Source organism: Caretta caretta, chromosome 1 (genome assembly GCF_965140235.1).
Source record: "Caretta caretta isolate rCarCar2 chromosome 1, rCarCar1.hap1, whole genome shotgun sequence".
NCBI lineage: Eukaryota > Metazoa > Chordata > Testudines > Cheloniidae > Caretta > Caretta caretta.
In genome coordinates this window covers 243,909,262-243,928,854 of record NC_134206.1, presented here as the reverse complement: position 1 = coordinate 243,928,854, position 19,593 = coordinate 243,909,262, and the positions used below count along the sequence as shown (strand labels likewise).

General features: G+C 45.2%; 1 protein-coding gene across 17 annotated transcripts in view; it reads left to right on the top strand.

Moving 5' to 3' along the window:
* WNK1 (WNK lysine deficient protein kinase 1) overlaps positions 1–19,593 on the top strand; it is a 171,945-nt gene that overhangs the window by 109,947 nt on the left and 42,405 nt on the right. For 11 of the 17 annotated variants that reach the window (XM_048828871.2, XM_048828839.2, XM_048828844.2 and 8 more), the window contains 10 exons: positions 1,124–1,249; positions 2,271–2,744; positions 3,940–4,221; positions 4,369–4,422; positions 4,911–5,008; positions 8,466–8,628; positions 9,430–9,546; positions 17,384–17,557; positions 18,160–18,217; positions 18,377–18,517. In XM_048828871.2, the coding sequence (XP_048684828.2) occupies positions 1,124–1,249; positions 2,271–2,744; positions 3,940–4,221; positions 4,369–4,422; positions 4,911–5,008; positions 8,466–8,628; positions 9,430–9,546; positions 17,384–17,557; positions 18,160–18,217; positions 18,377–18,517 (1,687 nt within the window). The remainder of the gene's footprint in view (positions 1–1,123; positions 1,250–2,270; positions 2,745–3,939; positions 4,222–4,368; positions 4,423–4,910; positions 5,009–8,465; positions 8,629–9,429; positions 9,547–17,383; positions 17,558–18,159; positions 18,218–18,376; positions 18,518–19,593) is intronic. The other 6 variants (XM_075122443.1, XM_048828853.2, XM_048828920.2 and 3 more) reach the window with 3 other exon arrangements.

The window sequence follows — 19,593 nt, the reverse complement described above, 5'->3', positions numbered from 1 at the left end:
CAGCTGCTCCCGGGAGCCTCCTGCTTGCTATGCGGGGGGAAGAAAAAGGGGGGCTAATGTCAGGGTGTCCCTCTGCTTACCCCTTCTCCATATAGAGCAGGGTGGGGACACGACAGGGCTCAGGATGGAGAGAGCTTGCTGGCTGCAGCTGCTGTCTCAACTTCCTGATGTACTTAAAAAGGCAATGTACTTAGAGTGGTGTTAGTGTACTTAAAGGGGCAATGTGCATCTCTCTCTCTCTCTCTTCCCCCCCCCCCCCACACACACAGGGTGTGTCTTTCTGTTTCTGTCTGTCTGCCATGCTGTCTCCCCTCCCTTCATTTGTGCTGCCTTGTAGAGTGTGAGGCTACATTAACAACAATGTGTTAACCCTTAAGGGCTCAGCCGAATGCTAGTTCCTCATTTAGCAGAAAGGCATTCCCTGGGAAATATCCCACCCTCTTCCACCCTCTAACTTCACCAACTCTACCAAGCTTCACAATCACCATTGCTGTGTACGGTATTAAATTGCTTGTTTTAAACTTTGTGTGTATGTATATATAATATAGTTTTTTGTCTCATGAAAAAAATTTCCCTGGAACCTAACTCCTCCCCCCCCCCAATTTACATTAATTCTTATGGGGAAATAGGATTTGCTTAACATCGTTTCCCTTAAAGTCGCATTTTTCAGGAACATAACTACAGTGTTAAGCGAGGAGTTACTGTACTTGTTCCCACATCTGTGTTTCTGATAGGTACACAACAGGGGTTCCACTCAGAAAAACTGTACATCTTCTCTTGACATCTTTGACATCTGCCTATTCTAGGTAGCCCTGTCTGATCGTCTGGCTTTCATGATATGAAATATTTTCTATGCTGAATAATATTCTGTTTGTTTTTACATTTACACTGATTCTATTAACAGGATGTGTTAGCTTCCATTGTAACTAGTGAAATATTAGGGCTCAGTGTTGGTGCCAGAGCTATTTTAATACTGCCGAATAACAGCTATCATATATGGTTATCTCCTGTATCTAATGAGAGAGTGAAAACCTAGGAAAAATCTACACAAATGCATCTAAATCTGAGGAATGTTTTTATCTGAAGAGAAATAATCTCTTGCCGTCTTTCCTCCTTGCAACAGAGTGCACAGCAGCTGGCTCCTTCCCAGCAGACAGGACAGTACCAGCTGCAGCAGTCATCAGTTTCCAGTGGATCTACCCCATCACAACCAGTTTCTCAGACTCCATTGATTATGCCGATGCCTCAGGTACCAGCTGGGACTCAAGTAGTTAAAGTTGGTCTTTTGCAAAGTTAGGAGATTTCTCTTCTCTTCCTTTGTTGGCTGCCTCTTTTATTGGTCTGCCTTCTTTCCTAATGGTTCAGAAAATACTGCTGGAGGTGACACGATTATCATACTATGTTTTAAAAAATTTGTGCCTGGAATCTTTCTTTGGAATATGTGGCAGAAGCTCAGTGGTTCAGTTGAGAAGTGACAGCACTTAAGGAGGCCTTTCTTACATAGAGATCTTTGTCACATTGTCTAAAATGTGACAAGACACAACTTTTGCCAAGATTAAAATAATGTCACTTGCACTTTGAGGAGTTTCATGTGGCATTGTTGACACTTTATGTAGGAGAAACCTTCTCCGTCCAAATTACATTTGTGTTCATAATCAAAAATTTGTTCTCCAGTTAATGAGCCATGTACACTGCCTCTTCTGAACTGTCCTCCTCTTTTCTACCAGCCTTCCTCCTTCACTCCTTGGCCAAAATGCTTCTGTTACTGAATGGTTTTATTTCAGATTGGCTCATGTTTTTTGATACCATGAATGTGAGCTTTGATAAATTAAAAGGGTTTTTGTTGCTTGTACGTTTGAACTTCTTTTCCAGTTGATTGCTGGCTTCAGTTGACATGACCTTTGCCATTCTCTGTATGCTGACAGTGGCAAGGGAGAGAGGATTGATTGTAGAATTAGAATGAGAGAGGACCAGAGTCCGTTTACATACATGTTGATGCTGCAGCAGTGTTCAGACCTTGCTGTTCCACCCCAACACAACGTACGTGTTGCAAAAGGTGGTTTAGAGATCCTCAGGAACGAATTGCAAAATGAGAACCCTTTGGAACAGCAATCCACTCTCCAGCCTCTCTACCAACTACTTTCCCCACTCCACTCTTAAAGGGTGTGATAACTTAAATAATTCTATTTTCTTTGACTCATACATTAAAAATCTGCTTTCTGCAACCCTGCTTCCTAAAAAGTCTATATCTATTTTCTTTGCATCCCCAGCTTCCTGTTTCCCAAGCAGTGCCGATCATCCAAGGCGAACCTCAGTTACCTGTTGCAGCACCTTCTCTCCCTCAACCATCAGTTGCCCCAACCATCCCCATTGGCTCTCATTTTCTCCCTATGGGACAGTCCTTGTCAACCTCCCTGCTCCCCCAATTCTCAGTCTCTCAGCTCCCCATAGCGGCACCTCATGCGTCAGTGGCTCAGCCAGGCTTCCAGTCTCTGCCTGTCTCTATGGCAGCTGGCATTAACCAGCCATTACTCACTCTGGCCACATCTGCTGCAGCAGCTGCTATCCCTGTAGGATCAACCATTGTCCCTAGCCAGCTTCCAGCTGTTCTACAGTCTGCGGCCCAGCTGCCCAGCCAGGTTCTCCCACAGCTCCTGCAGCCAGCTGTTCAGTCCATGGGATTACCAGCCAGCCTTGGACAAGCTGCTGAAACTGCACTTCCGGCTGGAGATGCTTTGTATCAGGTATTGTTGCAAGCCAGCAAGAGGTCTTCTCATCTTCTGTTCCTCTGGGGCACTAGACCTGATCTGCGTGCTGCAGATACTTGCCAATACCCAAATTTGGCTGGAGAGAGAACAAGCCACATTTTGTCCTTTTTTTTTTTTTAAAATGAACAGATGAGTTCTCTCATTGCACTTGTATGCAAGAGGGCATAGTTTCATGAAATTTTATTTTGTTTTTGGACACCTAACTATGGATTTATTGGCAATGGAATTTCTCTAAAAGAGCTAGTATTTTTTCTGCTATATGTGACAGCTATGAATTTGAAAATTGATAATATTTTATTACCCCTGCCAAAGACATCAAAATGTTGGTCTGTGTCCTGGAAAGACACTGTGTGGGGTGTCTGGCAATGCCAGTCTTTTGGCACAACTCATTGGGGGAAAATTGATATCTTAACAATAAACCAAACTGTGAGCCCTGGACATGAGTGAAGTATCAGATGCAAACATGGAATGTTGAGATGATGGACAGGAGCTAATCAGTGTCTGATTATTTAGAAGTTAAACATTTACTGCAGTCAGAGTGTAAAAGGGACAAACTGCGTAGTGATGGGAATATAGGTCCAACATATAATGTTTACCACTATTGTAATGTAATATATATTACATTGAAATGTGCTGTTCAACAGCAGATAATAGCAAGTACTATTTACTTGAGGTGTGTAGAAATGTTTGGCACTCAGGCCAGCCCACCTCCTGAGATTGGAAAGGGGAGAGAGATTGTAGGAACACTATTAGTTAAGAGAGATTACAAGCAGCAGTTGCGTATCCTGTCTGAGTAGTGGCCATTCAGCCTGCAAGCTCTTCAGATTTTCCCCCACTTCATGATTTCATGGATAACTATGGGGGAGTTGGAAGGTGAGGATTCATTTACCCACTAGGGACTTTGAAACTCTTCTCTTTTGTGAGAGCCCTGAGAGAGAATTTGCTGTTTATACTATATGATTGTTCTGGAGGTGAACTTGTTTACCTGGGTAGTCTGCTCTGTTCCTCTTGGAAAAATTATTTTTAGAGGTGCTTGAACATTCTGGAAGGATTTCAGGTTGGAACATGCCCCTGCAGCTTGACTTGCTATGTTTTCTTTTTTCAGCCTTTCTTGCTGATTTCCTAACTTCCCCTGAAATGCACTAACTCAGATTCCTCATTTCTGTCACAGGGCTTCCCACCTCGGCTGCCGCCGCAATACCCAGGAGACTCAAATGTTGCTCCCTCCTCTGCTGTGGCCCCTGTTTGCATACCTTCTGCAGTACTGTCCCCTCCCTTACCCACTGATGCATTGGCTCAGCCAGGCTATCTTGCTGCAATGGTGCAGCCTTATGTGGAACAGAACATTTTAGTTCCTCTGGGCGGTCTAGGAGGACAGGTTCAAGTGCCACAGCCTGCAGTGAGTTTAGCACAGCAGGTCTCATCTGCATCTTCACAGCAGGGAGCTTTAGAGGTAAATGTAATCTCTGGAAATTCTGTGTAAATTATAAATTTCAGGGCATGAACTACATTGCACTGTTTGTGGGGGAAATTAACCCCTTCTGTGATGGTATTCAGTTGGACATAATGAACTAATGTCTCAAATGACTTTTTCTTACAGCAGAATGTCATGCCAATGTGGGGACCTTGTTGCCATTGGCTGTTCTGTTGGGAAGTGAGTGTGCCCCCAGAGGCAAAAACCTGTTAACACTTCACTTCTTCTTGCTAGTGCTCTAGATCCTTTTTTGTCTTCTGAGAGACACTCTGCCATTGGTAGCCCTTGAGAATCTCTCTTATACATGTTCCCTGCAGCCTTGCTGTTGTTGGGGGGAGAGATTTGAATTGTCTGTGTGCTGCGTTGGCTTCCCTGTTGCACATTCTGCTAGTAAGACGCTGGCTGCATGGCAAGCTGTAGTATCACAATGTAGCAGGTGGGATGGCTGACCTCACCAGGCGCTCTGTATGAAACTTGCACTAGAGCCCTCTCCCTTGGGTGTCAGATTTGAGCTGACTAGACCCTGGTTGTTATAAATTATTCTGGAGAAATGGTGCTTTCTAGCTTCAAAGTTTGATTGGGGAAAAAAATATTAAAAGGTTGATTGTGGTGAGAAATGAAGATATAACTCATTGGCATGCTTGAAGAATGTTTGTTTTCTCTTCTAGGGTACTCAGGGGGCCTCACAGGCTGCTCCTTCAGAAACTGTACCACCAGCACAGCAACATCCTGCACTGACTACCCCATTGGTCTCCTCACTAGACAGGTAACCAGTGGGTTTTGCCAAGTTGAACTTGTTGGTTGAGAGGAGTTTCTTCCATTGGTGGCTCTCTGGCATCTGTTCTTTACTAGGGATATTTTCTACATAAACCTAGGAAAAAAATGGAAGTTATTTCCTCAAAGATTTCTCTTGAACTCCTACAAACCTCTTCTTTTTAATCAGGGCCTGGAGAAGGCACACAGATTGTGTGCAATGACCTGCTGTTACTGTGCCTCAGTGGGTCACAACTGAGAACACCAGATTCATGACAAACTGCTGAGAATTAGGGCAAACACCCCCCCCCCCAAACTGCTGGTTATTCTTCCATAAGATATACCAAACCATCAACAAAAATAAATTTGTCTCACTACATTGGCTAATGAGAAGTCAGAAATGGTCTCCTTAGGCATCCCAGCCTTTGTTCCAACACCCAGACACTAGACTTAATGATGAGTGGTTATTTAAAACCAATTTCATCAACCAAAGGGTTCTTCTTATTCCAAAGGACCAGCCACATACCCAGGTCAATATATAACTCAGATCTTACCAAATAATCACACTGTTGCCAATCTTTTAGTATCTAATAATTGCAAAGTTCTTGGATCAGGCTTGAAGCAGTGATGGCATAAAACTGCTGGCTTAAGTCAAGTCTCTGGTTCCTTCCAAAAGATTGGAAGGTCCTCAATCTCTTGGTTAGAAAGCTCCCATTAGTATAAGTCCATAGTCCAGAGATCAGAGTGGGAAAGAGGCCAAATGGAGATGTTTCTGGGGCCTTTTATACTTTCTGCCATATGATGGGTTTGCTGTCAGTACAGTCAGTGGGAAAAGTACAGGCACAAGATGGAGTCCAGTATCACGTGAGCTGGTCACATGCCCTTGCATGTTTCGATGAGTCATAGCAGGGGCCATTACCCATATTTTGCTTGGAAAGTTCACAGGAAAGTCTATCAGGTGGGGATAAGCTTCTTCCATGGCCCATTGGGTTCGTTGATGGACCATCAACTTGAATAGTCCATGCACAGTTTGCTGGCTAGACTGGATGTAAACTACCTTGTGGGAAGAAAAGGAGTACTTGTGGCACCTTGGAGACTAACAAATTTATTTGAGCATAAGCTTTCGTGAGCTACAGCTCACTTCATCGGATGCATTCAGTGGAAAATACAGTGGGGAGATTTATAAACACAGAGCATGAAACAATGGGTGTTACCATACACACTGTAATGAGAGTGATCAGGTAAGGTGAGCTATTACCAGCAGGAGAGTGGGGGAGGGGGACCTTTTGTAGGGATGATCAAGGTGGGCCATTTCCAGCAGTTGACAAGAACGTGTGAGGAACAGTGTGTGTGGGGTGGGGGTGGGGATAAACATGGGGAAATAGTTTTACCTTGTGTGATGACCCATCCACTCCCAGTCTTTATTCAAGCCTAAGTTAATTGTATTCAGTTTGCAAATTAATTCCAATTCAGCAGTCTCTTGTTGGAGTCTGTTTTTGAAGTTTTTTTGTTGAAGAATTGGCACTTTTAGGTCTGTAATCGAGTGACCAAAGAGATTGAAGTGTTCTCTGACTGGTTTATGAATGTTATAATTCTTAACATCTGATTTGTGTCCATTTATTCTTTTACGTCGAGACTGTCCAGTTTGGCCAATGGACATGGCAGAGGGGCATTGCTGGCACATGATGGCATATATCACATTGGTAGATGTGCAGGTGAACGAGCCTCTGATGGTGTGGCTGATGTGATTAGGCCCTATGATGGTGTCCCCTGAATAGATATGTGGACACAGCTGGCAAAGGGCTTTGTTGCAAGGATAGGTTCCTGGGTTACTGGTTGCTGGTGAATATTTGCTTCAGGTTGGGGGGCTGTCTGTAAGCAAGGACTGGCCTGTCTCCCAAGATCTGTGAGAGTGATGGGTCGTCCTTCAGGGTAGGTTGTAGATCCTTGATGATGCGTTGGAGAGGTTTTAGTTGGGGGCTGAAGGTGATGGCTAGTGGCGTTCTGTTGTTTTCTTTGTTGGGCCTGTCCTGTAGTAGGTAACTTCTGGGTACTCTTCTGGCTCTGTCAATCTGTTTCTTCACTTCTGCAGGTGGGTATTGTAGTTGTAAGAATGCTTGATAGAGATCTTGTAGGTGTTTGTCTCTGTCTGAGGGGTTGGAGCAAATGTGGTTGTATTGTAGAGCTTGGCTATAGACAATGGATCATGTGGTGTGGTCTGGATGAAAGCTGGAGGCATGTAGGTAGGCATAGTGGTCAGTAGGTTTCTGGTATAGGGTGGTGGTTGTGTGACCATCACTTACTAGCACTGTAGTGTCCAGGAAGTGGATCTCTTGTGTGGACTGGTCCAGGCTGAGGTTGATGGTGGGAAGGAAATAGTTGAAATCCTGGTGGAATTCCTCAAGGGCTTCTTTTCCATGGATCCAGATGATGAAGATGTCATCAATGTAGCGCAAGTAGAGTAGGGGCATTAGGGGATGAGAGCTGAGGAAGCATTGTTCTAGGTCAGCCAGAAAAATGTTGGCATACTGTGGGGCCATGCGGGTTGATTTGAAGGTATACATTGTCCCCAAATGTGAAATAGTTGTTATGGGTGTGGACAAAGTCACAAAATTCAGCCACCAGGTTAGCCGTGACATTATCGGGGATACTGTTCCTGACGGCTTGTAGTCCATCTTTGTGTGGAATGTTGGTGTAGAGAGCTTCTACATCCATAGTGGCCAGGATGGTGTTTTCAGGAAGATCACCGATGGATTGTAGTTTCCTCAGGAAGTCAGTGGTGTCTCAAAGATAGCTGGGAGTGCTGGTAGCGTAGGGCCTGAGGAGTGAGTCTACATAGCCAGACAATCCTGTTGTCAGGGTGCCAATGCCTGAGATGATGGGGCGTCCAGGATTCCCAGGTTTATGGTATACAGTCAATATTCATAACTTCAGAAATGAAAATATGTGCATACTAATAGGATAATCATATTCAGCAAATCATAACGTTTCCATTGACACCTCACATAACATACTTTGTACAAGATTTGTTGCAATTGTATAACAGTGGTAGCAACAATGATATACATGGTCATATCTTAATCAGATAACATCACACCAGATATGCCAATCTATTGTAATTACACATCAAGCAAGGGGATTACTCATTCCTGTGATACTCATACTTACTCAGGGGTTGAGCCTTGTAGAGCTTGATGCTTCATCCAGAAGATATATTTAAATGGATTACTTCACAAAAATATTTTATGGATCCCTTCCTTTCATGTGTGGTTACATATTTATTATTCAAGCAACCATTTGTGATTAAAGGATTATCCTCCTCAGACCCTGTCCTCACAAGAATAACCAATGGTGCTCTTAAGAGGCCACCCTCTCTTGGGTTAAGAGGGGAATTCAGTCATCACACTCTTAAGAAGTTCAAATATTTGTGAAAATTATTAAAACTTAAAATTAATTATTTTGGTTTTTAGTGCACATTCTGATGTTGCTTCAGGGATGAGTGATGGGAATGAGAATGTGCCAGGATCTAGTGGGAGACATGAAGGGAGGACCACCAAACGCCATTATCGGAAGTCTGTACGCAGCCGCTCTCGGCACGAGAAGACTGCTAGACCAAAACTGAGAATTCTTAATGTGAGTTATGGCTTACTTCAATGACTGTAGTAGTGGGTAATGTCTTTCTTGAGCTTTTCAGGATGGTGGGTAGGGAAGTTCTGTAAGAGGGGTATCCTTTGTTTCCTTTGTATCCTAAATTCTGATAACAGCCTCCCATGTGAAGTGGCTAGGCTTCACCCCCATCTTTTTTCTTGGTGCTGGACACTATATAGGGGTGTACAAAATATTCTTCCTGCTTTGGAGGTCAGATAGTGTTCCAAAGATGAGCAATTAGATATTCTGCAGAGCATTAAGCACAGCAGAACATGGTCATTCAGGGAGCACTGATGCCAGTAGTTGCTACAGAATATTTGCTTTGCCATTTGCCTTGCCCTCAGACTGTGTTGACTGGGCTGGAGTTCATTTAAGAAACCTCACCCTACCTTCACTATTACCATTAATGACTTTCCTGAAATGTTGGGGCAGACTTTTTGTACTGTTTCTTGACATAAGCAGGAAAGGTTTACACTGTCAGTCAGAGTTCTAGAGAAAGATGGTCTATGTTGAGCAAGAGGGCTTGAAGGGTGATGCAGTTGGGAATCCCTTAGAGGATCATTTGCCCTTCAGTGCATCTGATCTCTGTTTGAAAATGGAAAGTGAATGGCTCATGGAGGAGTACAGTACAGTTGGCCCTATTGGAGATCTCTTGTTGCTTTTGTGCACCTGGCCTTCCCGGGCTTTAGGAACAAGAGATGTCTGCACACTTGTGCTCAGTAGTTGTTTGTGATGTTCCATTGTGTTCCGCAGTTCAGGCTGGAAAGCATATTTCTTTTCTTTCAGGTTTCGAACAAGGGTGATCGTGTGGTTGAATGCCAACTAGAGACACACAATCGGAAAATGGTTACTTTCAAATTTGACTTGGACGGTGACAACCCGGAGGAAATAGCATCAATTATGGTGAGCTACGTCTCCAGTGCAGATGGAGAATTGACTGTGATCTTGTTAACTGTATTAGTTGTACAAATCACCTTAGATTAGAGTTCATCTAACCTGCCTTCTGGAATTACTACTATTCTTATGGCTTCCCTGTGCACTACAGTCTGTCTCCTCTTCCAGTCACGTTACTAATATTAGAAGCAAAATCTTTCCATAATAACTGAGTGGTAAAGAACAGTGTCCAAAGCCAACATGTTTGGTCCAGTATTTGCAAAACTAGTTCATCTGAGGATTTGGGTCAGCTTCTATCTTCAAACTTCAGTGTCTTCAAGTAAAACAGTTTTAACTTTCTACTCTAGGATTTTAAAAATCTCTTACTGCTTCTTGTGAGCTGAACTAATAAACACTAAACTCCATTTCTGGAAATACAATATAAAACAAACTCTTCCAAGTGCAGTTCCGTTCGTGTCACTGGGGAACTTAATTTTCTTCTTCAAGTAATGTCCCTATGGGAGCTCCAGTGTAGGTGTATCTGAGCCCCTGTGCCTCTATTCGAAGATTTTAGGTTGTAGTGTCCATTCTGCCCGCATATGTGCTTTTCTTCCCTCATGATCTGCCCAGAAGCTATCTTGTGCGGGCAAACTGCCCACAGTTCCTTCTTGACTGCCTTTGGCCTCAAATGGAGCAAGCAGGTGTCTGATCATTCTCTGCATCATTAGCATAAGTAGTAGTTTTAGTCCTTTTGTTTCCCTTAATGGTTAGTTTTCCAGGATTTAAAAAAAAAAGGGGGAAAACCCCTTCTATGTCATGTTTCCTGCCCTTTCTGGGGAACCCTCTGCCCGCCCCCTCCCAGAGGGCATTTAGTAGTTTAGGCTTTCTAACCTCTCCTTTTAATTAAAAAAACAAAAAACAAAACAACTCTTCTGCTCTCTTTGCTTTTGAAGGGTGATATCACTGTGTAAAGTGTCTGGGAGAATCGTATATCCACAAAAGTGCACCCTCTGCCAGCAGCTCAAGGCGAGGTCTCAAAAAAAGCCAAACCAGGATCTGAAGTTAAAACTCCTCCTGATGGAGAGAGCACTTCAGCCACCAGCTGACTCCAGTGCTAGATGTTATCCAGGACACATGTTGTCTCCGGAGCCTTCGACTTCCATTGGGGTAGAATTGTGGAAAAAACCAGCAGATTCCCTCCTTAAGGGCTCAAGAAAAAGGGCTCCAAGCCCCCAGACAGAGTCTTTGGCCAGCCAGAGGGGTTCCCCGGTGCGCTCAGCCACCTCTATACCAGTGGCTCCGAAGTGCGGTACCCAGAAGTATCAGGGTGTCTTCCCTATGAGCTTAGCTGCACTGCCTAAAGACACTGGAGCTGGGGTGGGCAAACTTTTTGGTCACATCTGGGTATAGAAATTGTATGGCGGGCCATGAGTGCCCACGAAATTGGGGGTTGGGGTGTGGGAGGGGGTCAGGGCTCTGGCTGAGGGTGCAGGCTCTGAGGTGGGGCCAGAAATGAGGAGTTCAGGGTGTGGGAGAGAGCTCTAAGCTGGGGCAGGGGGTTGGGGTGTGGGGGGAAGGCTGTGGGGTGGGGATTAGGAGTTTGGGGTGCATGAGGGTGCTCTAGGCTGGGACCAAGGGATTCGGAGGGCAGGAGGGGGATCAGGGCTGGGGCAGAGGGTTGGGGTGCTGGAGGATGCTCTGGGCTGGGACTGAGGGGTTTGGAGGGTGGGAGAGGGCTCTGGGCTGGGGCAGGGTGTTGGAGTGTTGGGGGAGGGCTCTGGCTGGGGTTGCAGGTTCTGGGGTGGGATTGGGGATGAGAGGTTTGGGGTGTAGGAGGCTGCTCGACTCCGCTGTGTGCTACCCCATCCCCAGGTATTGCCCCTGCAGCTCCCATTGGCTGCAGTTCCTGGCCAATGGGAGCTGCAGGGACCTCGCTTGGGGTGGGGGGCAGCGAGTGGAGCCCCCTGGCTGCCCCTACACATAGGAGCTGGAGGGGTGACTTGCTGCTGCTTCCGGGAGCCACACGGAGTGGCCCCCTACTCTGCTCCCCAGCCGGAGCAGCAGAGTAGGGCTATACCACTGCTTCCCCGAGCTACGTGGAGCAGCCCCCAACTCTGCTCCCCGGCTGGAGCTCTGGAGCTTGGCAAACCCCAGACCTTGCTCCCCAGCAGGAGCTTGAGGGCTGGATTAAAATGACTGGCGTGCTGGATCTGGCCCATGGGCCCTAGTTTGCCCACCCCTGCACCAGAGGCTCAGACTCCTAGGTAGTGGTACTGCCTCCTAAGGAGAAGGACAAAGTACATACTGCTTCCAAGTGAGTGATACCAAGTAAAGCATCGGTACTGATTGTGGCAAAGCTACTGTCCCTGGAGCGTTCTACACACAAGCAACCATCGGTACCTGCAAGTTACCACCGACACTCATCCATGGTACCAAGTGAGTCAGTGTAACTGCAAGAATTCCTGTACCCTAGAGATCTGGAGGTCACGGAATAAGCACAATCCCCATTAATTGGAACTGGAGCCTCATGCATGGAATCACTGGGGCCATTTACTGCCAGTGCTCCAGTCAGCACCACCCTTACCCTGTGATGAGTATGACAGTGACCAGGAGCATGTTATTTCCATGACCTCTCACTGTGGCATGCTGTCACAGTACTGGGGACCTCCTCAACTCCACCCTCATGCTGACCTGCAGTCTTGGTGTGGGCCTCCTTGTGCACTTTCACTACCCCTCACCCTGCCATATTGGGATCCAGGGGTGTTGTACAGATCCCACAGTTTGTTGACGTCCATGTCTCTCAGAGAGTTGGTGAGACTGTCTCCTGTAGCTTCACTATCTCTGGTCCCTGAACTGGAGGAAGAAGAAACTTTTGAAGGACAGGAGGAAAGGCTTGAAACGGAGGCTACCTCTCCAGCCAACTTCTCTTCATCTTCACCAGATAAGGCTTTAATGCCTTCCCCCATCACTAGCTGATGATTTTAAGATCTTACTAAGAGGGTGGTGGATGAGCTGCAAATTCCCCTTCAGGAGGTAGCAGATACACATCACGAGCTGGTAGATATTCTGCATACTTCCTCCTTCTCCAGAATCACCCTCCTGAGGTGAGGCGCTTCTGGATCCTGCCAAAGTCATCTGGCAGACACCAGTCTCCATTGCATCAACCTGCAAGAGAGCCGACAAGAAATATTACATCTCTCACAAAGAGGCAGACTTTCTGTTTCTTCATAGAATATCGGGGTTGGAAGGGACCTCAGGAGGTCATCTAGTCTAACCCCCTGCTCAAAGCAGGACCATTCCCCAACTAAATCATCCCAGCCAGGGCTTTGTCAAGCCTGACCTTGAAAACCTCTAAGGAAGGAGATTCCACCACCTCCCTAGGTAACCCATTCCAGTGTTTCACCACCCCTCCTAGTGAAAAAGTTTTTCCTAACATACAACCTAAACCTCCCGCACTGCAATTTGTGACCATTACTCCTTGTTCTGTCATCTGCTCCCACTGAGAACAGTCTAGATCCATCCTCTTTGGAACCCCCTTTCAGGTAGTTGAAAGCAGCTATCAAATCCCCCCTCATTCTTCTCTTCTGCAGATTAAACAATCCTAGTTCCCTCAGCCTCTCCTCATAAGTCATGTGTTCCAGCCCCCTAATCATTTTTGTTGCCCTCCGCTGGACATTTTCCAATTTTTCACATCCTTCTTTTAGTGTGGGGTCCAAAACTGGACACAGTACTCCAGATGAGGCCTCACCAATGTCGAATAGAGGGGAACGATCACGTCCCTCGATCTGCTGGCAATGCCCCTACTTATATATCCCAAAATGCCATTTGGCCTTCTTGGCAACAACGGTACACTGTTGACTCATATCCAGCTTCTTGTCCACTGTAACCCCTAGATCCTTCTCTGCAGAACTGCCTAGCCATTCGGTCCGTAGTCTGTAGCGGTGCATGGGATTCTTCCATCCTAAGTGCAGGACCCTGCACTTGTTCTTGTTGAACTTCATCAGATTTCTTTTGGGCCAATCCTCTAATTTGTCTAGGTCCCTCTGTGTCCTGTCTCTACCCTCCAGCGGATCTACCACTCCTCCCAGGTTTTAGTGTCATCTACAAACATCCTCAATCCAATATCCTCAACATCCTACATCCTCAACCCAATTCAATTGTAGTAGATGTGGTTAATGCACCTGGCAAGCAGCAACATGCCAAGTCGACCCCATATGATGGAGATTGGAAAAGGCTAGATCTCTTTGGAAGGAAGACATATTAGTCTGAGACATTGCAGCTCAGGGTAACAAATTGGTGATGGCCAAATATGATTTAATTATGGAAAAGTCAATGTGTTCATTGAACATTTATCAGAGGCACAAAAAGAGCACCTTCAGGTCATTGTCATAGAGGGTCAGTTAGTGGCCAGGACTAGGCTACAGACGGTGTTGGATGCAGCAGATACAGCAGCCTGGTAGGTCTCCATGGCAGTGATAATGAGGCAGGTGTCATGGTTACACCTTTCTGGGTTGCCCAAAGAGGTACAGACTATGGTTGAGGATCTCCCATTCAAAGGGCCCAAGCTCTTCATGGATATGACTGGCACCTCTCTCCATGCCTTGAAGGTTTCCCTAGGAATCTATACAGCGGGACAAAAGAGGAGCTATGGCTCTCAATCACAGTACAGGTCACGATCTTCTCAGTATCCACCCTCACAGTGCTATTACGAGCTGCAGTGCAAGAGGCCCAGGGTACCTCCCTCTTCACAGAAGCACTCAGACTTCAGAATTGGTGCATCCGACAGAGCATGCTTATCTCAGTCGTCTACCTACCTGGGATGCAGAATGTGACAACCAACAATCTAAGTCGGAACTTCGCTCACGACCACAATTGGAAACTGAACTCAGAGGTGCTTCATGTCTAAGGCTACAATTCAGTCACAGGTATTTTTAGTAAGTCTCATGGGCAAGACCCACACAATCATGGGCCTGTGATCTGTCCATGACTTTTACTAAAACTAGCCATGACTAAATCTTAAGGGGGTCACTGCTGTTGGGTGGAGGTGGGGGGGCAGTTGCATCTGGAGAGGCTGCTGCTGGGGGGCAGTTGCATCTGGAGAGGCTGCTGCTGGGGAAGGGAAAAGGGGGGGGGGGCAGCCCGGGGAAGCAGCTGCCAGCGGCCGACCAGACTGGCACCTCCGGCAGCGGCTCCGCTGGCCACCCAGGTGCTGCCCAGGGAAGCAGCTACTCTGGCTGCCAGCAGGGGGACCATTGCTTGGGCAGTCCCTGGAGCTGACTGCACGGGGCTGCCTGAGCAGTCTGTGGGGCTGCTCCAGCAGCAGCTGGGGGTGGCTGTCCCTGGGGCCACATGGTCAGCTGGTCTCAGAGCCAGCTACTTGGGTGGCTCTGGACTCAGCCACACTAACCTCCGCAGAAGTCACAGCGATAGTGGAAAGTTACAGAATCCGTGACTTCCGCGACCTCTGTGAAAACCACAGAGCCCTATTCATGACATTTTTACCCCTTGGGGGAACCCTGACTATAGATCTCTTCACTGCGTATTGGAACAAGATATGTCCTCATTATTGCTCCAGAGCAGGCCTGGGGAAACAGTTTGCGCTCATCCTCCCATGTGACAGGAACCTTTTATAGACCTTCCCCCATTTCCTCTACTGTCCAAGGTACGATGAGACAAAGCAAGACTTATTCCGATTGCCCCCTCCTGGCCAAGGCAAGTTTGGTTCCCTTATGTGGCATAGATGGCACTATGTTCTCCAGTTCCTCTTCAACCCATTCCTCACTTGCTCTCTCAAAACAACAGACAGCTCATTCACTCCAACTTGTAGATCCTCCGCTTCCAGGTGTGGCTCCTTCTTGGTTCCAGGATCTAGAGGTAGAATGCTCTGATGAAGTAAAAGACGTGTTATTACACAGCTGAAAATTGACCACTCGGCATACTTACCAGCAAAAATGGAAGTGATTCCAAATTTGTGGTGGTCTAAGCACATAGACCAAACATCTTCCTCCCACCCTCTCATCAAAACTCTGTTCCTTTAAGGTACATCTTATGACTATAACGGCCTTTCACTGTCAAGTAGACCAATACTCTGTTTGCTTACCCACTGACGTGTAGATTACTTAAGGGTGTTGGAAATCTCTTCCCACACATGAGACACCCACTCCAACCTGGGATCTTAATTTAGTTCTCTGAGCCTTGACTAGGCCTCCTTTTGAGCTCATGGTGACTTGCTCTTTCATGCCTGTCCGTGAGCAAATAGCCTCCCAGCTACTCAATGCTCAGTTGGACAGGTGTGTAGTAATATTTTTAAGGAAATATTGTTTTTTACTAACCTGCACAAAACACACACTAACCCTCCCGCCACTTAAAGAAATACATATACATTGATAATTGTAATACATTTACAGAAACTTTTCATTGTTGCAAATGTTTTGTATAACCCTTGTTACTCATTCATAGGTTTTTCTTGAGGTGGTAACAATATACATCAAAAATCTTTGAATGAGAGAGACACAATATTGTAAAAGGAAAATTCTTTCAAAGGTGTCATGAAATGTACACCTATAAGCTATTAAATTACACTATCCACATTATATACATTCAGCATACACCGGTTACCTCAGTTATTGTTTCCAAGGAAGTCTGAATTAATTCTTGTTGGTTTTGTCATGTAGAAAGTAAACTGATTGGTCAGGGTTATATATGCTGGATCCCATTTCATTTCGCAGCATCAAGGATAGAAGACTATTAAAGATTTTATCTCAAATCATTCTGTGGGAAATTGTCTTGGCATATCTTGAAAAACTAGTGCATACGGCTCATGAAATAGAACAGCATGGCATTGCCATCCCAGTAGTAATATCCATTCTCAGTCAGAGTGAAAAACAGATGACTGTTAAAAAGACACTTATCAGTCTTTGAACAGAAGAGTTTGTAGTGACTGGTTTTGCACAATTGAAATGTACAGCTGGTTTATGTGGCTAGTCACAGAATTAAGCTTGTGAAGTTATTTTCTCTCTTCTCTGGGAGATACGGGTTCAACTTAAACGTAGTTTGCTAGTGCAGAGCAACTTGGTTCATCACGATTGTTTGGCTCTGGTTACGAAAGACTCTGAACAGGCAGAGAAGAGAATTTAGAAGTTCATTTCCAGCACTTTGTGAGGAGATCGTGCACAGTACTTTCAAGTTTCAATGACCATAGTCCCTCATTCCTTTTACTGCAGCTAAACATTTGAGTTGTTTTGAGCACTTACACAATATTAATCAGTAGACGTAATAGGAATTAGTTTGACTGCCTGACTTCAATTATGCAATGATTTTGTAGCTGTGTTGGTCCCAGGATATTAGTCAAGGTGGGTGAGGTAATATCATCTTTTATTGAACCATCTTCTGTTAGTGAGAGACAAGCTTTAAGTCTATACAGACCTATTCTAAAGGTCTGGGAAACTGTGTGTAACAGCTAAATACAAGCTCGAACAGATAGTTCGACAGAAGTGGTAAATTTCAATTAAACAATTTATGCCAAGGAGAAATCCTGTGATGAAGTGACAGTAGCTTACCTAGATGAGTGAGACTTTTAGTGCTACTGTAATACAAATAGAGGACCAAATAAGAGTCCTGTTACACTTGAGGCTATAAAAATACAGACTATCCCTTTCCCTAAAGAGGTCACAGTCTAAATTAAAGCAAGATGCAACAAGTTGGTGTGACAAAAATGGCCAACGGAGAATAAGGGTAACACTGAAAGGAAGGCATAGTTGCATAGACAGAATCCATGTACAATATAGGTTTGAAGGGGTTTAAAAATATAAATAGACAAGGGACTTTAATGATGACAGTAATCCTTGTTGTTTTGTTTCATTTACAGGTGCAGAATGAATTTATTCTAGCAACTGAGAGAGATTCATTTGTAGAGCAGGTACGAGAGATCATTGAGAAAGCAGATGAAATGCTCAGTGAAGATGTCAGTGTGGAGCCAGAAGGCTATCAGGGCTTGGAGAGTATGCAGACGAAAGATGACTGCTTCTTTCCAGGGTCCCAGGTAAGTGGGGACCTGGTTGTTTCAGCCAGACTGTTTACAACCTCTGTTTTGAGTGCAGTGGAAGTGGTGGCATAAGTAGAGCTGGCCAGAAACTGGAATTCCCGGAAATTTCAGAATTTCAAAAAATTGCTCCAAAATGGAACAAAAATGAAATGGTTTAGAAAAAAAATAAGACCCCTTGTTTTGACATTTTTGTAGTGATTCCTCTGCTTCTCCAGTTGTCCAGCATCCTGGCAGCCCACCAGGCAGGGGAAAGGGGTTGCGAGGGCTTCCTGGACTGCCTTGGAGTTGGGACAACTACAACCTATGGGAGTCCTGGTTCCAGGGCAGTCTGCCCGGCAGGAAAGCAGATAGGTTTCCAAACTTTCCTGTCTTGGTAATTTAGATGTAATACTGACATGTTCCCATGGAACAGAGTTTTGAGGGGTGCGGGAGGGGTGAAGTGAGGTAGAACTAGATTAGATTGATAAAGTACTCAAATTCACAGTATTGCTTACAGTAGCAGTACACTGAATACCATAGTTATGCCACTGAACTTGTTTAAGCTTTTTTGGAAGACTGAGGTGCTTGAATGTAAATTATACTATTTTATCTTTTTGCAGAAATTGGAGGGAGAGTTCAAACAGCCAGATCCTGTATCTTTCATACCGCAGAGAACGGGTAAGCTTTATAGTACTTATCCAACAGTTTCCTACTACGGACTTTGGTCCAGCTGAGGAGCGCAACCTTTGTATGCTTGAGTGCATGATCTGGTAGGACATGCTGTGATGAGTGAGATGCAGCACATGGCTAAATACCTAACTTCTCTTTATTGTTTAGGTGTTCCTCCCAGCTCTTTCACCCAGGTTGTCCATTCTGCTGGAAGACGATTTATTGTCAGTCCTGTCCCAGAGAGTCGGTTAAGAGAACAGCAGTTTTTCACCTCTTCTATTCCTTCAGGAAAGGAACTTCTAGATATTGGTAAGTTACCTAAAGCTCTCTGGAGTTTTGACTGTTAATATTTGATACCAGCTACAAGTTGTTTAACCTGAGTGACCAGTTCTTGTCGTAGTTGTGTAAGTCCCAGGATATTAGAGAGACAAGATAAGTGAGGTAATATCTTTTATTGGACCAAATTCCATTGATGTGAGAGAAGCTTTTGAGCTTACACAGAGCTTTTCTTCAGGTCTGGGAAATGCACACAGTGCCTCTCAGTTAAATACAAGGTGGAACAGATTGTTTAGCATAAGTAGTTATCACACATTTCAAGGGACCGTTCAAGGTGAAGTGGCCCATTAGCATGCCTCCAATCATAGGGGGAAAAGGAAGCTCCCTTCTCCTCCACCCTCTTCTTGTGCAGAAAAGGGTTACTAGGATGATCTGAGCAATGGAAAACCTACCTTATGAGAGGAGACTCCAAGAACTTGGTTTGTTTAGCTTAACCAAAAGAAGGCTGAGGGGAGATATGATTGTTCTCTATAAATACATCAGAGGGATAAATACCAGGGAGGGAGCAGATTTATTTAAGTTATGCGCCAATGTGGACACAAGAACTAATTGATCTAAACTTGCCATCAACAAGTTTGGGCTTGAAATTAGGTGAAGGTCTCTAACCATCAGAGGAGTGAAGTTTTGGAACAGCCTTCCAGGGGCAGCAGTGCGGGCAAAAAACCTAGCTGGCTTCAAGACTGAGCCTGAAAAATTTATGGAGGGGATGGTATGATGATACTGCCTACAAAGGCATGTAGCCAATCTGTGACTGCTAATAGCAAATGTGACACTAGATGAGGAGGGCTCTGAGTTACCTGGGAAAGAATTCTCTGTAGTATCTGGCTGGTGGGTCTTGCCTACGTGCTCAGGATCTATCTGATTGCTATATATAGGATCAGGAAGGAATTTTCCCCCAGGTCAGATTGACAGAGACCCTGGGGGTTTTTCACCTTCCCCAGCAGCATGTGGCATGGGACACTTGCAAGTTTAAACTAGTGTAAATGGTAGATTCTCTGTAACTTGAAGTTCTTAAATCGTGATTTAAGGATTTCAGTAACTCAGCCAGA